At 39.8% G+C, this 16,262-nt stretch overlaps 2 protein-coding genes across 3 annotated transcripts in view; one reads left to right on the plus strand and one right to left on the minus strand.

Moving 5' to 3' along the window:
- Positions 1-11,759, plus strand: part of LOC120544392 (glutamate receptor ionotropic, kainate 1) — a 43,126-nt gene extending 31,367 nt beyond the window's left edge. Inside the window, exons 8-17 of one of the 2 annotated variants that reach the window (XM_039778103.1) lie at positions 3,195-3,302; positions 3,846-3,887; positions 4,268-4,381; positions 4,467-4,670; positions 4,770-4,993; positions 5,646-5,764; positions 6,367-6,584; positions 7,114-7,339; positions 8,301-8,551; positions 11,574-11,759. In XM_039778103.1, the coding sequence (XP_039634037.1) occupies positions 3,195-3,302; positions 3,846-3,887; positions 4,268-4,381; positions 4,467-4,670; positions 4,770-4,993; positions 5,646-5,764; positions 6,367-6,584; positions 7,114-7,339; positions 8,301-8,551; positions 11,574-11,744 (1,677 nt within the window). In that variant the 3' untranslated portion in view covers positions 11,745-11,759. Of the gene's footprint in view, positions 1-3,194; positions 3,303-3,845; positions 3,888-4,267; positions 4,382-4,466; positions 4,671-4,769; positions 4,994-5,645; positions 5,765-6,366; positions 6,585-7,113; positions 7,340-8,300; positions 9,370-11,573 lie in introns of those variants that run through there. The other variant, XM_039778096.1, reaches the window with a different exon arrangement.
- The window catches only part of LOC120544420 (transcription regulator protein BACH1-like), a 32,885-nt gene that overhangs the window by 7,293 nt on the left and 9,330 nt on the right, over positions 1-16,262 (minus strand). The window contains exon 6 of the mRNA XM_039778154.1: positions 5,825-5,897. Within this exon, the coding sequence (XP_039634088.1) occupies positions 5,856-5,897 (42 nt within the window). The 3' untranslated portion in view covers positions 5,825-5,855. The remainder of the gene's footprint in view (positions 1-5,824; positions 5,898-16,262) is intronic.

Raw genomic sequence — 16,262 nt, forward strand, 5'->3', positions numbered from 1 at the left:
TATGTAACGTTGACAACGATCAAATCAGACATGATGTTCGCTGTGGTGAATCCCTTCCAGCACGTCTCTGCGAGTGGCAGCCTGGATGCTGGGAAATACATTCAGAAACACTGTGGTACGATTTGGGAAATGATCAGCAGTAGTACAGAATTTAGGTGGTTAAAACATGCAAAATACTGATATGATTCTTTAAGATGGTTTAGTTCAGTTTAGTTTAGTTAAGTTTATTTGCACAAAGATATAAAGTACAGTAAAAACAAGCTTTTACAGTGCAGGAGAGGAAAGAAACCTAAAAGGCTTATTCAGGGTCCTCCCCTTATACAAAAAAAACATGATAATTCCTCTACAAAAAATAAAAAGTAAGACAAGCAATGAAACAAACGAACAAACAGGTAAACATAACACAAAATGTATATATATGTATACAAAAATAAGGGAAAGAATAAGACAAATACAAGCCATAGAGTCCGAGAATAATTACAATCTATAGAAATGATCCCAACATAAGGTTAAAAATGAAATTAGAAACTTCTCTAACTGTGACATAAAGGCTGGCAAAGAATTGTATTTTATAACTGTTTTATCTGAAGTGTCCAAGCAAGACACTGAATCCTCACCCTGCACTCTGCTCTCATGGAGGAGGGAGGGCAAAAGACAATTTCCCCTGCAGGAATCAACCCTGTATCACATATTTAATGCTACAAGATAAGTTTTGCAGAGAAATTTATATGAAGAACTCACAGCCGAAGGGAATGAGGCTGAGCTTTGTGCACTTGGACTATTTTCCTAAATGTACCAGTGATTTGTTGGTGAGGCTGGTGTATAGAGGCCTGAGGGAGGAGTGCGAAAAAGCAAATGAGTTTTTCTCGAAATGTTGATGGTGTGTCCAATGTATTCACGGATAATCACTTTTTATCATCGGGATTCTCCAATCCGAGAAGATCCATGTCATCACTACATGTACAGTAATAACACCAACACATGGTCGACACAGAGACACTTTTGATTGGTGAGGATTAAAAAGAGACTTAATGACATGAATAAATCTGGACTAACGGGTCAAGTAGGTCTCACAGATGTGTGCAATAAGACTGTGTGAAGCAGTCTAATCAAAGAGCAACTTCACCAAATGATACCGGGTAACCTTCTGTAGATGCGAAGGATCTTTGCATTAGAAACGGATGTCAGAACTTAATGAAGGGGATAGCGTTCCTCGGGATGGCATCAAGTTTGATCTTAAATCTTACGTTTGTGTGTGTGCGTTGCCAGAGCCTCTTTGTTTAGAGCCAACATTTTTATTTTTATTTAAATCATAATGTGAAGCTTGTGAAGCAGTACAGCACTTTAGAATGATAAGGTTAGATTAATTTCACTCTCAGTGGCGTTTGGTTTGTTGCTTATTGTATGTTGACAAATGGCTCAGGATACATTTGTTTTGGTTCCAGTAGATTGAATCAAATTATTTTCAGCTATAAACTGACTGATGCAAGTTTCTGTTTAAAGGCTGAAAGAACAAGATGATGAAACATAAAGGCTCAGAGTTGTTCGGCATCTCTTAATACACCTGTAATTCATTTCTAACAAAAACATCCTCAAGGCTGAGCCACATAATATGTATATATCAACACATTGGAGTATTTTGTAGAATCTAATGCACGGTGTATAGTAGCATGACACTAAATTAGTTACCCAGATTGTTAGATTATATATTACAATCACTTGTAGTAGCAGCGACGGACAGTTCACCCAAAGACCCAATAAAACCTTTCCCTCTTAGCTCAAAAGTCATTTATTCATTCGGAGAGTTTTGTTAGGATTTGTGGTGGTTTGGCATTTCGCCAGCAGGCTACCACGTGCTCAGTGGCATTTGGTTTGTGTCAGTCCAAGTGCCACCAATAATTTCTCGATCTGAGAGCACACATCGACAGGGAGCTCCACTACTCTGAGCTTCAACACAAGTCCTTTTCAAGATGAGCAAGTCACGCAGCTCTTCTCCCATACACCGACTTTATTTCCCAGACGTATTTGGCTATTATTATCAGCTTCTGTTCATTGGAAAAACCTAACGGCTATGTCCGTTTTCAAACATAATAACTTATTACTGTTACTCTTACTCACAGGCCTCGTTGTAATCAGTGCTCTCTGAGAACTACTTTCTTCTTAAAGAAAAAGTGAACAAAAAATTTTTTTAATTAAAAAAATCCAAATATGTATTTGTTTTGTAATAATATGATATTGTGAAGTAGGGGCAGGACCTAATACGCTGTATGCGTCCGCCTGCTCCTTCTCGAACTTATTCTTTTTTATAATTTTTTGGGTCTTTGGTAAATTCTGATTGTCAACATTGTTAATTGTTTGAGATAAATAATTAAATAAAAAAAATTTATAAAATAAGAATAAATTGTTCAACAACAAGTTGTATGGTTAGTCAGTTTTTTAGTGATGAGATGTAAATAAGGGGAGCAGCAGCATGTTTTGGTTTTCATCAATGTGTGAGTAGATTATTTCTCAGTTAGATGTGATGCAACAGTCTCAAATAGGAATGTGGCTTTGATCCAGCCTCACCATGCTTCTAAAAGGTTTGATATGTGACGATTTTGTGTTATGAGTGAACTGCCCCTTTAATTCTATTTCCATGACACTTTGATACGCGAACCAGAAAGAAATTGAAATTTATGAAATGCCATTGGCTGAACATGGCGAGTTTACAGTAGGTCACTGGCTGTATTGATTTGTAGATATCTTCCCTTAAAGAAACGGGCTTCTCAGCTTCCTCCGTCAGGGCAAAATTGAGATGCAGCTCATTTCTCGGAGCCCTCTGTAACAGAGATTTAACGTGACTGTTATTCAGCTGAGCTCACTTCATTATCAACTGCATTCAAATATCTCTGAGCTCTGCTGCCCACCCGCTGCTCTTTACTCAGACAAAGGCCATGCCTGCCTGCTCCATTCACATCACTGTCCACCATGTTATATACTCAGAGATATTTCCATTAAGGATCCAGCCAGTGCAAAAATGCCCATTAAGATGCAGTACGCCTTTTGTCAGTGTTCTTTGCTTAATGTAGCACTCATCAATTATTAATTTTTTAAGAACTGCTTTCATTTTTTTCCAGGCTTTTGCTTGACTGGATTTATGACATTAAAAACTGAGGGACTCATTGGTTTTGTTTTCTGCGCTCTCTTTGCCACAGGCACAATGGAACGGCTTGACGGGACAAATAGTAATAAACAAGACAGACGGCCTGCGGAAAGAATTTGATTTAGATGTCATCAGCCTAAAGGAAGATGGCTTGGAGAAGGTATCTGACTAACTATCTGACCCGTGTCTCTTTACTGTCAGTACATTCACAGAAGGGCTGAAAGGAGTAGGACAAATATAGACAAACCACTGCTACTCACTGTAACCTCCTTTTATTTTCTAAAATTGCAGAAAGATGACTTGTCTGTAAAACAATATAAGGAACCTTGAAATCTGGTGCACTAAATCTGGTGCACGAGCTGTTTTGACACATAGCTCGTACGAATAATTGTAGCTGTCATTTTAAAGTCAAAAGTTTGTGGACGTTCCTTTAATCACATTGACAATGCTTCTCTCAATGTTAGCAGGTCATTAACAGGCCTGTTACCTGTTAATGACGGATATCTTCACGACAAAAGAAATTACATTTAAGTTAACACAGTTGGAAGTACATATTTAGATTAAAACATCATGAGAGCTGTAACCAGAGGAGTTTTTCTTTTCTTATTATTTTTCTCTTTTAAGCCAAAATTCACAGTCATTGTTCCATTGTGAGTTGAAGGGCTCTGTGATTAAAATGCTTTCTCTTTATTATTTCTGCAAGACAATCACGGGCAACAACCGCCTGAATAAAGTGTGGAAAAAGGTCTGTACTTTAGCTGCCCTGGTAGCCTAAAGGAATATTGACATGGTTTATCAATTTACTCTACCTGCTGCCCTTTGTGATATCTCCCCTTTTTCACAAAACAAAAAGTTGTAGGTACTGGTGGAAAGAAATGTTATGCATTTCTGCACTTGACATAGCATTTAATTTTATTTTTTTTTAAATATTGCAATTTATATCTCCTTCCTTTTACGTTTTTCCCTCCCCCATTCTCATCTCTGTTTGTTCTTCCACAGCTTCCCTGTATTTGTTTCTTTTCCCTTCTTTGCATTCCTTACCGTGATCATGTGAAGGTGACTCAGGCAACTATGGGTCTTTGAAGTCCAGTCAGTTTGGTTATTTGGATATTTCATTATTTACAGATTGGTGTGTGGAACTCCCAAACAGGCCTTAATTTAACAGAGAGCAACAAGGACTCATCCACTAATGTGACCGACTCAATGGCCAACCGCACCCTTATTGTCACAACTATTCTGGTATGACTCAAAGCACTTATCCAGCAGCATTGGATCAGAAATGTCTTGATGAAATTAATTAAGTCTGTTATGCGCCTTATTCCAGGAAAATCCTTATGTCATGTATAAGAAATCTGATAAGCCCCTGTATGGAAATGATCGCTTTGAGGGCTACTGCCTGGACCTGCTCAAAGAGCTCTCCAACATTTTGGGATTCTCCTATGAGGTAAAGCTGGTTTCTGATGGCAAATATGGAGCTCAGAATGACAAGGGAGAGTGGAACGGCATGGTGCGAGAACTCATTGACCATGTGAGTACCAATCAATATTATGTGAGAGATTATCGGAAGGATCAGCAGTATCATCTGTTTTTGACTGTGGCCCTGCTTGATGTTTTTGTTCTGTACCAGGTGGCTGACCTGGCCGTGGCCCCTCTTACTATCACATATGTAAGGGAAAAGGTGATCGATTTCTCCAAGCCCTTCATGACGCTAGGGATCAGCATCCTCTACCACAAACCCAACGGCACCAATCCAGGGGTGTTCTCCTTCCTCAACCCACTGTCTCCTGATATCTGGATGTATGTGCTACTGGCATGCCTCGGTGTCAGCTGTGTGCTGTTTGTTATTGCCAGGTAAAAGCTTAAAGCAAATTCTAATAAATGGGACCAAAGAATTAGTGTGTTAAAAAAAAAAAATCCTTTTCTATAGCTTCAGCTAGAATTAACTTTATATGTTCATTATGGTTGGTCGTTATGTGGCTAAAGTTAATATTTCATATTCACAGCATGAAATCAGTTGCCTTATCATCTTAAAGTATGTTGATGACACTATCAGGTACATTTTGTTGCGTTTTCAGGAAGATGAATACCTCCTCGGCAGACATTCTGACTGCTACTCAGAATGGTTTTTCGTGAGCACGAGATACTTTTGCGTGCTCACGAGAAATGTATCTATTGAGCACCAGAAAGTTTCTCATGCGCACAATGATGAAACGTCATGTATGCAATAGGCCATTTGCATTTATCAATAGTCATGCATTCATTTTGGCTGCAACAAGGACATCGATTGATTGCACACTGCTGCTGTAACCTTGGTCAGAATTGAGTCAGAATTACTTTTGCCTGTTTGCATTATGATATTAACATCAGTTTAAAAAAGAGGCTTAATAGTAAAAAGTATTAATGAGTAAATTCCAACCACATGCCTAAATATGGTGTTATGTTGTCATCATTGTATTTTATTTACACATTTTTAATTGTGATTATTTTAATTCTTCACCTTCAGATTCACTCCCTATGAGTGGTACAACCCTCACCCCTGTAACCCAGACTCGGATGTGGTTGAAAACAACTTCACTCTAATAAATAGTGTGTGGTTTGGAGTTGGAGCACTTATGCAGCAAGGTATACTTACTGATTTTATTATAATTATAATTGAATAATGTTATCATGCTATTCTCATACCTGGCAGAATGTCCCCTTTGGTGGAGCACCTTCAACCATCATCTTCATATATAGAATAATGTTTGTGGTGTGCCTGGGGAAAAAATAAGGTAGTTAGTGTCGTGGCTATTTATGTTACATAATCACTGTCTCATAGGGCTGGGCAATATATTGATATCGTGATATGAAACTAGATATCGTCTTAGATTTTGGATATCGTAATATCGTAAATGGTTTAAGTGTTGTCTTTTCCTGGTTTTAAAGGCTGCATTACAGTAAAGTACAGTCATTTTCTGTTACCTGACTGTTCTAGCTCTTCTGTTATTTTTTTACCTTTACCCACTTAGTCATTATATCTACATTACTGAAGATTATTTATCTAAAATCTCATTGTGAAGATATTTTCTTAAAGCACCAATTGTCAATATCGACACAATATCGACATCGAGGTATTAGGACAAGAATATCGCGATATCTGATTTTCTCCATATCGCCCAGCCCTAATGTCTCATGATGTATTTGTTTGTAGAATTTATAATATACCTTGAGTTGTTCTCTTACAGGATCCGAACTGATGCCTAAGGCCCTCTCTACGAGGATAGTCGGTGGAATATGGTGGTTCTTTACATTAATCATAATCTCCTCATACACTGCTAACTTGGCTGCCTTCCTCACTGTGGAGAGAATGGACTCGCCAATCGACTCTGCAGATGACTTGGCCAAACAAACCAAAATAGAGTACGGTGCCGTAAGAGACGGCTCCACCATGACCTTTTTTAAGGTAATCTTCTTTCCCCTATACAGTAGTTGGGAAAGTAACCATACAACAATGGGGGGAGGGATGCAAACAAGAACACAACTTTTGAATTGAATAAGCCTGACAAGTGTTACCCTTGAGTCATCAGTCCTCAGGCATTACAGTACCATGACATGTGCTGTCTGATGGGTTGGTGAAAAAGAGTAGGGTAGAAGGTTAGTATCTTAGAAACTTCCTTATACACGCAGATTAATGAAAGCCAGTGGCCAATTTTTTCTATAAAGATTTCAAGGTTTTATTGTTTTGTCTGTAGCGCAACAATGAGTTTATCTGAATGTACAAAGAAAATTGAATGAACTTGGGCAGATTTGTACACTCTTGTCACATCCCGTCTCCTGCCATGCATCAAGATGATTACTCCAGTCAGCAGATAGTCTTCTAATACTGTCAACCACTGACGATGTATCAACAGTATCTGATTTGTTGTTTGCTGTGTTGACCATCAAGATGCGTTGTTTTAAAAGGTCCATAAATCCTGATTCTGATTCAACAGAAATCTAAGATCTCAACTTACGAGAAAATGTGGGCATTCATGAGCAGCAGGAAAAACACAGCTTTGGTGAAAAACAACCGGGAGGGGATTCAGAGGGTTCTCACCACAGACTACGCTCTCCTGATGGAATCGACCAGCATCGAGTACATCAGCCAGCGTAACTGCAACCTCACACAGATTGGAGGCTTGATAGATTCAAAGGGCTATGGAGTGGGGACCCCGATTGGTAAGAGAGATGAGTAACAAACTACACAGTAAAAATGATAACCAATAAATACTCCCTATCTTGACTACAAAACAAACCCCAAAAGTAATGATGCTGGTAAAGGCAGAAATTAATGTTTGGTAACACTTTACTTGAAGGTATCTACATAAGAGTGACATGACAGTGTCATGAACACATGACACTGTCATGACACATGAACCCTAACCCTAACCCTAACCCTAAACCTAACTTGTCATGACAAAAACCGAATGGCATTTAATGAGAGAAGCGTTATGTCATAAATGTTTATGACTTGTTTATAATGTTTATGACACGTTCATGATAGAGGATGGATACCCGGCCCGAGCCTGATGGGACAGATATTTAGAAATGATGTTGGGGTTCGGGTCGGGCTCGGTCACATCAGCGCGATAAGGCATTGAACGTTTTAAATTTAAAACTGCTTATTATGTAGGTAGCCAATGTATGTAGGTTTCACTTGATGCAAAGGTTTGTTTTTGTGATTAAAATAAATTTAAAATATTACCCTAACATCTGTTTTCCTGTGTGCGGAAAGTTGTTTATGTAGCTGTGACAACGAAACATGAGCATATTAGGTTACATGTGGCAGCGCAATGATGGAAGACGTTAAAAAGAAGCTGGCCTCAGGAGATTAACGTGCGCTGATGCGCTCATCTGTTGACATTTCCGAAAAAAGCTTTCCACACAAACAAACGAACATTTGTCATTAGTATGAGAAAAAAATGAGGTTTTAACTGTGTCGGGCTCGGGTCGGGCTCGAACATAAATATCTTAATGCCTGTCGGGCTCGGGTCAGGTTCGGTTACTGCTCTGTCGGACGCAGGCCAGGCTCGGACAGAAAAATGCGGCCCGATCCGCACTCTAGTTCATGGGTGTCATGTCACTCTTACGTAGATACCTTCTAGTAAAGAGTAACCTAATGTTTTTTATCCTGCTGCAGGCTCCCCTTACAGAGACAAGATCACCATCGCCATCTTGCAGCTTCAGGAGGAAGGGAAGCTGCACATGATGAAGGAGAAATGGTGGAGAGGGAATGGCTGCCCAGAGGAGGACAGCAAAGAGGCCAGTGCTCTGGGTGTGGAGAACATAGGGGGAATCTTTATTGTGCTGGCAGCTGGACTTGTTCTATCAGTTTTTGTAGCAATTGGAGAGTTTATTTACAAATCCAGAAAGAACTTGGACATTGAGGAGGTGAGTGTTGGTCAGTGCGAATGGCACAACAAGTATTAACACACTAGGGGACTTTATCGAAGACTGTTATGAACCCTACTACACATTTGCGTTGTCATTGTTGTCTTCAGAGGACTACAGTAATCACTGGGCCAACAAAAATTTGAAGTCTGAATGTGTTGAACTGCATTGTTACAATCAAAACAGAAATACTTTTTAATGCAGATTTTAGTGTTTTCAGTAGTTTTGACGTAGAGCACATGGATGTTTTAGTCTTCATTGGAAGAATACATTTGAACCCCTTTTTATGATGGATGGTTGTTTACTTCTGACATCATGACACATGACATTCTTGGCCTTGCTGTTTCTTTTGCAAAAAAACTAACATTGTTTTGTGTGAAAAAAGAATTGTCATGCCATGTGGGTAAGTAATGCTGTGATGATTGTAAGTGTTATCTTTTGAGTCATGTTTGCCATGTTCATTTCAACAACTGCAGTAGGTTTGAGAGTATTCTGTTATTAAATGTTTGCAATTTTCATATTTATAGCACACAGAAACTTTTACATAACAGCACTTATTCTTACCACTTTTGTATGTACTCATGTATTTCAAAAAAAAATCTTTGATTTATTTAATGACGGTCATTTCCAATTTGTTTATGAATGAGTGTTCCTACAAAATGTTATTTAAGTTGCTTGACACTCAGGCCATCAGTTGCTTACGGTCTATACTTCTTTTTTATTATGAAGTTCATAAACATGCATGTATATGTTTCGTCATGTTGGAATTGTTTCAGAATGACTAAAGTTATGTGAGAACATTACATCCTTTAACCTTTTATTCTGGTTGTTGTGGTTTTAATTTCTCCCTTTCTCTGCATGCACAGCCTTTTCCTTTACTGGATTTCATTCATGAAACGCTTGGGTTACATCATGAAGATCTGAGCTCTTGTAAAACTTGTATGTCTATTTGATTGTTGTGATGCTTTTCAATTCTCTTTCAATCATTTGTTTTGGCCGTTTCTGGAGAACAATTTTAATGAGACACTTCAGAGAACCGAAGTTATGAGTTAAGTAACCTCAGCTTTGCTTATTATTGTTGGCCTGCACTATAGAAAACCTAGCCTGGATGCCAGCCGAACTTAGCCCCGCCCACAACATTTGAGGTCGGGAAGTTCGGTCTGGACTTGATCCGTTGTGGAGCGACTATGCTCGAACAAGAGCTGTTCGGACCAATCAAATTGTCAGGGCGGGCTTTATACGATGATGGACAGATGATAAACAGTAACGTAATCAACCAAAGAGCGCTTGGGTTGAATTCGTTTACAACAAAGATGGCTGTCGCTGGATAATTGAGTGTGTAGATTCCGCCATCGCGTCGGTTATAGAAGATATCGACAGCGCTTTCATTTTAAAAGAGGAACAGAGAACAGCGATCACGTATGTAAACCCTTCCGCACGACACGGAAACTGCCGCCTCTGCCTTTGCTCTGTCGAAGCCCACCTTTGACTTGCAGCTTCTGTGACGTCTGTCTCCCTTGCTCTGATTGGTTGCAGGTCTATCCAATTGAGTGCAGAGGCATTTTCTTTCCTGGTTCGGTTGAAACACGCCCCATAATCACAGCCCAATGGAGCAGCATCAGACTCATATTCTGACTAGAATCTGAGTAGGACCACGTCAGGCTAAAGAAAACCTACTTTATTACACGTACTATTGTGTATGCTTACATACTACACTGTATATCACCAAGGTCTTATTTTTGGCATGCATAGATGTTACTTGGCAGTACTTTACCAATGAACCAACTATTAAGCGTTTGCAAATCATCCATTCACTATTGGTGTAAAGCAGTGCATCTAGTCATGCGTTTAAAACCGCTAGTTAAAATGGTTTGCACCAAATGTAAAACAAGCAATCCTAAAGCAGTTAAGATATAAAGAGATGGTCTCTGGATTCAACATCAAAGTGGGTGGTCACTTGAGTCATCACAATGGCTGATGACACATGCCACTGGCTCAGCAGTAGTTTCAGCATCCCTGAATCACCTTTCTCTTTGTCTGCTTTAAGCTCTGATCAGACCCATATTCACCTCACTCAGGCTTAGGCTGGTAAATAACATCCTCATTATGCAGTGGATTACAAACACATATTAAACACTCCTGGTTTAAAAGTGTACAGGCATTGTCACACAGATTAGAAAATCCTGCAGACGTAATGAAATTCTTCTTCCCCAAATCTGACAGGTAATACTGAGTGTTGCTTGTTTTGTCTGTGCATTATAGGATTTGCGTCACATTCAGGACGAGGTGACAGAATTTCAGGTTTGAAATACTTTTGCCTGTGACTAAGGGCAGTTGAGTGGGATTCATGAACAACAATTAGGATTGATCGGTTATTATGAATATTCCGGCGATGATTTTTGACAGATTTCTTGCATTCTACATACAGCATTGCTTCGAAATCATGCAAATTTAGACATGAAAGCCCAAACATTCAATGAGAGCCCAATTTCCATTCAACAGCATCACCAGTGGCAAGGGCATTGCCGTTTTGATCATCTGTATCACCAGAGAACAGGTTTTAATGTTCAAAAGGTAAGGTTTAACTGTTCCTGGACACAATTTAAACGCAAGATTCAAATGCAAACTGTTTACGGAGTGTGAATGCCAGTGAGATGCAGCATACAAGACATTTTTACATGAAATCAGGACTCATCTGGTGCAGATTTGAACTATTCAGGTACCAGCAGTGTGTAACTACAGCAGAAATCAGACAGACGTTTACCATGCTTCTACTGGATACAATTGTCTCAGTCAGTGAAATAGTATAGACGCCAGGTCAAAATCAAACAATCAACCGGAACTCTACTACTACTCTACTGAAGGTGAAGATGTTTTTAAGTCCAATGGATTGCTTGATTTAGACTTGACAACTGTTCAGTGTTGTGTCTTTCCTTTTTTTTTAACCACACTTTGCTTATACAATTGTACCCAATATATATCAATTTTTCAAAAACTATTCTTATTTTTTTTTTTTTTACAGTTGATTCCTTTCAGTGCTGTGATGAAGGACCTGGGTATGTCTTTAAAGTGTGACACGACAATGAAGAAAAACATCCAAACAAAGGGAAGGGCAGGATTAAACAGTATGTTCCTTTGCCAACCAAAACACACCTTTAGAAAAGAAACAGTCTGCACTTATCAAGGGTATTGAGTTTTTAATTATTTAGATTGTAATGATGTTTTCTATTCATTGATATACAGGTATTAATAAAGATGAATCACATATCGCTGTTTAATATGTTGTTTTAAATTGTGTACAGTGCAGCACTTTCAACCAGTATTAGTGCTTTAACCAAGTTGACAATTTGACAACATTTTGTAATCAATGTCCACTGTTAGGTACTGGTATTGTACTCAAGGGAATCAGCAACTGAAGATGTAATGTGATCTAACTGTTAATTCTGGACAAGAGATATTTTTGCAGTCCAGCTGTCAATTATAATATCAACAAACACTGGAAAATGCACTGTACTCTATCAACACCGGCACACATCACATGCATGAATAACCTACAGTATGTTGCTCATTTCGAAGGATGATGGCTTCCCCTGAATTTTGGGGATATTTTCTGCACTGCTAAGCTGAAAAAAAACGACTTCATGCTCAATCTAACTCTCAAAACAGTAAAGTTAATTAAAAAACAATGTACTTGGCAAAATTGCAGCCATCATTTCTGCTTTTCCAGTTTTGCAGCTCTTGACACTGATAAATTCCAACAATTTCTGCATGACTGGTTAAAATAATCGTACTCTTAATACAGTATGACTTCTTTGACAGATCTTGTCCCGAGACACACTTTTCCCTGTAATTCTAATGTTACAAATGGAACGCAGTGAGGACTGTTAAGACAAGAAAGCAAGTGTGAATGTAATCTGTCACTGTACAACCATATGTTTGTTAATCTGACGGTTGCAGGCCAGGGTGCTAGCTAGCTGGGGTCGGCATGTCCCCCTGCTTTTTCTCATTTCTCCGGGCGATTATAGTATTATGGTCCTTATTCATATAATCCTGTCAATGGGATACAGGCCCTTCTCTGTGTTACCCACAAATGAAGTTCATAGTGACTGCAGCATGGAATCAGTTAGCATACAGTAGCTCAACAGCTTTTACGATTTATGTTTTGTTGCTAACAGGTCATGCTTATGCTTGGGTTGATTATACATTATATTGTGTCTTTCTTTTGGATTTTGCCCCCAGGAGAGAAACTCCAATACTATATGGATGTCCAAACCTTAGTAGGGGCCCGTTTCAAAAAGTAGGTTTAGTGAAAACTCTGAGTTTGTTAACCCTGAGATGAGGGAAACTCTGGGTGTTCCGTTTCAGAAAGAGAGGTACCTTAACCTCAGAGTCAGTTACTATGGTAACGGAGCTTGTGTGAACCTAACCTGGTCGGGAGCAGGTTTTCTTCTCTCAGTCTCCTCCCTCTGACACAGCGCTCTCTCATTTCCTCATTCATTCATTCAGTCTGTATCAGGCGCATTTTAGCGCAGTTTGTTATCTGCATGAAGAAAAAACATACACGAACAAGAACATACGTCGGGAGATGATATTGAGGCCCCGACTATAGATGCATTTTCATTTCCAGATACTAGCCTACCTATTTGAGTGGTATCGTTGTGCTTCCTAGTCTATGAGTTATGTAGCCTACATAACCTTATCCGTCCTCATATCACTAACGTCACCCATTGTGGACACATCCCAGCAGATTCTGTGTCACATTACGTTGTTTTTTGCAAACGGCAGTTTTCTTTATAACGTTGGTGACGCGGAGCATATTAGTAAAGCTGCTGTATGCAGGGCCATCAGAAGAGTGTGACTCGCTCTGAAACTTTTTTGTAGTGTTACCTGGACACAAACCAGTAAGAGCCATTAAAAAGGAGTTCCACAGTATTGCAGGTGAATGATGTAAACCCTTTGAAATAAAAGAGTATGAATTATGATACTGTTAATGATGGTGCCGCAGCCTCAGAATTGGATTAATAGGCCTAGGACTTTTTCGCCCGCAGGATTGAGCCTATGAAATAGATTATAGGTTCAATACCATTTCGCCAGTAATATTATACTTATGATTAAATATAAAATGAATACACTATATTGGAACTTACGCCTTTACTCTAGCAGCAATTTTCTCCCACACACATTCTCTCTCTTTTGCAGCAGCCGCTGTGTTGCTTTTTTTAGCAAAATACATGTTCAAACGCGCTGTACGTGCGCATGAGTATTTCCGCCGACCAGTTTGTGGTTGCCATGGTGAATCGTAGTATCATGGCTCCATTCACAGACTGATCTCATGAAGTGGCGTATGTATGACACGCCAAGTCGTATGCCATTACTGGCGTGTTATCAAGACGCATACTCGCTTTTTAGCGTGTTTATCAACGGCGATTGAGTGTGAATTGACGCCGTAGCGAGTAGTATGAAAGGGCAAAAATCCGCATAGGGAGGTTGGTCGGGGTGGAGGATGGGTAAAACACGGGACTTTCACCCAGGAGAGCGGGGATTGTGTCCCGCGTGTGATGTTTCCTTTCCACGTTTGTTTGTTTCCTAAACCCAACCCGTGTCACATTTCCTAAACCCAATCCTCTTCTTTTCTTACACCAGGGTTCATACGCATTTTAACCAGGACTTTTCCATGACTTTTTGGAAAATTTCCATGACTATGTGTTCCTGAAAATGTCAGTCGACATTATACAATAAGAATAAAAATCTGTGTTAAAGTTTACCCTCAGAGGTTTGACTATAAAATTAATGACAATTTATGTGGTTCATAGTGGGATTCATAATATTGCTCCCCGAATAATGTTGAGGTTAAGACGACGTGAAAATACATTTATTAATCACATATTATTATGCTGGGTTATACAAAATTCCATGACTTTTCCCAAACTTTCTGGGTCTTTTATGTTTCCAAAACTTTTCCAGTCCTGGAATTTGCATTTTTCAAATTCCATAACTTTTCCAGGTTTTTTCAAAACGTATGAACCCTGTTAAACCCAACCCGCGGAACGTATCCTAAACCCAACCGTAGCCTTGTGATAACAGGTAGCCTCGTGATAACATGCCACGTGGCGTGTATGTTTACGCTGTGACGTTGCAGACTGCCGCCCGCTGTGTACAGCGTAGACATACACGTGGATAGCTCAAAATGCGTACAGATAACACGCCACTTGGCTTTAGGAAAGTAGCGTGTATGATATCATGTTGCCATTCATGTTGCCTTTTTATTGTGGTGGTGCACGTGCTTAACTCTGAGTGAACCTACTCTGAGTTGACTGAACCAATTCAAATCAGCTGTTCTGAAACCAGAAACTCAGAGTTTCCCATCTCAGGGCAAAACAACTCAGTCATCAGGGTTAGACTCAGAGGGCCAGATGTACGTACATTTGCGAATGTAGCGTTATCAGCGCCATGTCCAACCCTCAGAAAGCGCACGCTGTGATACTTACGTCGTATTTACCAAACCTGCAGCTCATTGGGTAGTCTCCGCCCACTATACCGTAAAATTGCGCTGTAGCAAAGCGTTAAGTACTAGTGCTATGATACGGCTGAGTGCAGACTGCCATATTCCCACTGCTGATGCTATGACTGCTTGAAATGATCCTGATGCCAATATTTGTAATGTAGCGAGGAGTTTAACAACGGCTGGAATGGAATGTGAACGCTGAGTCGGAGATTCAATGTCATCTTTGATTTCTTCCAGTAACTGTAATATTGCATGGCTGCTTAATCTGTAACGCTTAATGATTTCGTGTTCACTCAACTGAAAAAGTGTGAGCCTTGTGGCAAAAATCCTGTCAGCTCGTCTCCTTGGCCTATGTCTTCGTCTTGCTCGGATTACTGCCGCCATTTCACCAGGAGGCGTATGCGAGGAAACCCGCTTCCAGGTTTACACCTGCTTTTAAGAGGCGGACAATTTTCACCGCAATAAGAGCCGCACATTCACAGGCGGTTTTTGAACATACCGCGGAATACATAATTAGGTACACTTACGCTTCCCCTCCCATCTCTTTATGGGAAACTCCCACTTTCCCTTTACCCTCCCATGAATGCATATGCATGACACGGAAAAGCGCAATTTGCCATTTTCAGTCCCCGCGACGGGCAGTCTGCACTTTAACCTCAGTGCGGCCTGTTTGTACATACCTCGCCATGCTTTTACGTGCACGTTGCGAAACAAATATGCCTGAAGTGGGCGCAAAAGCGTTGGTACATCTGGCCCAGAGTTTGTTAAACCTCCTTCCTGAAACGGACCGAGTCCATCACAGATGTCACTGCAGTGCCACTATTTCTATTTACATGGGATATGAAGCATTCTTGCAGTAAATAAGAGGGAATTTGAAAGCGGATTGCCTTATCAGTTGATGATACTCTGGTGTTTACTGATCATATCAATGTGGTTTATATTGTGAAGATCTTCCAACAATTAGGCTAGATTGTGTGCTTTTTTGGACAACTCATGTTTGTCTAAAAATGAAAGTGGATATGGAAAAGTTACTTTAGCAACCACAATCTGTAACCTGTAATTGTTGCTGCTTGTTTAACAAGACCTACTGATAACATTTGTATCTGTGGTCAGTATTAGCCTGCACGAAAACTCCAGCCTGATCCATGAGTGCCACACTGAATAGTGTTGGTCAATTTTATTAGCATATATATTCTCTGCTTTAGC

This window comes from Perca fluviatilis, chromosome 2, assembly GCF_010015445.1.
Source record: "Perca fluviatilis chromosome 2, GENO_Pfluv_1.0, whole genome shotgun sequence".
NCBI classification, from domain to species: domain Eukaryota; kingdom Metazoa; phylum Chordata; class Actinopteri; order Perciformes; family Percidae; genus Perca; species Perca fluviatilis.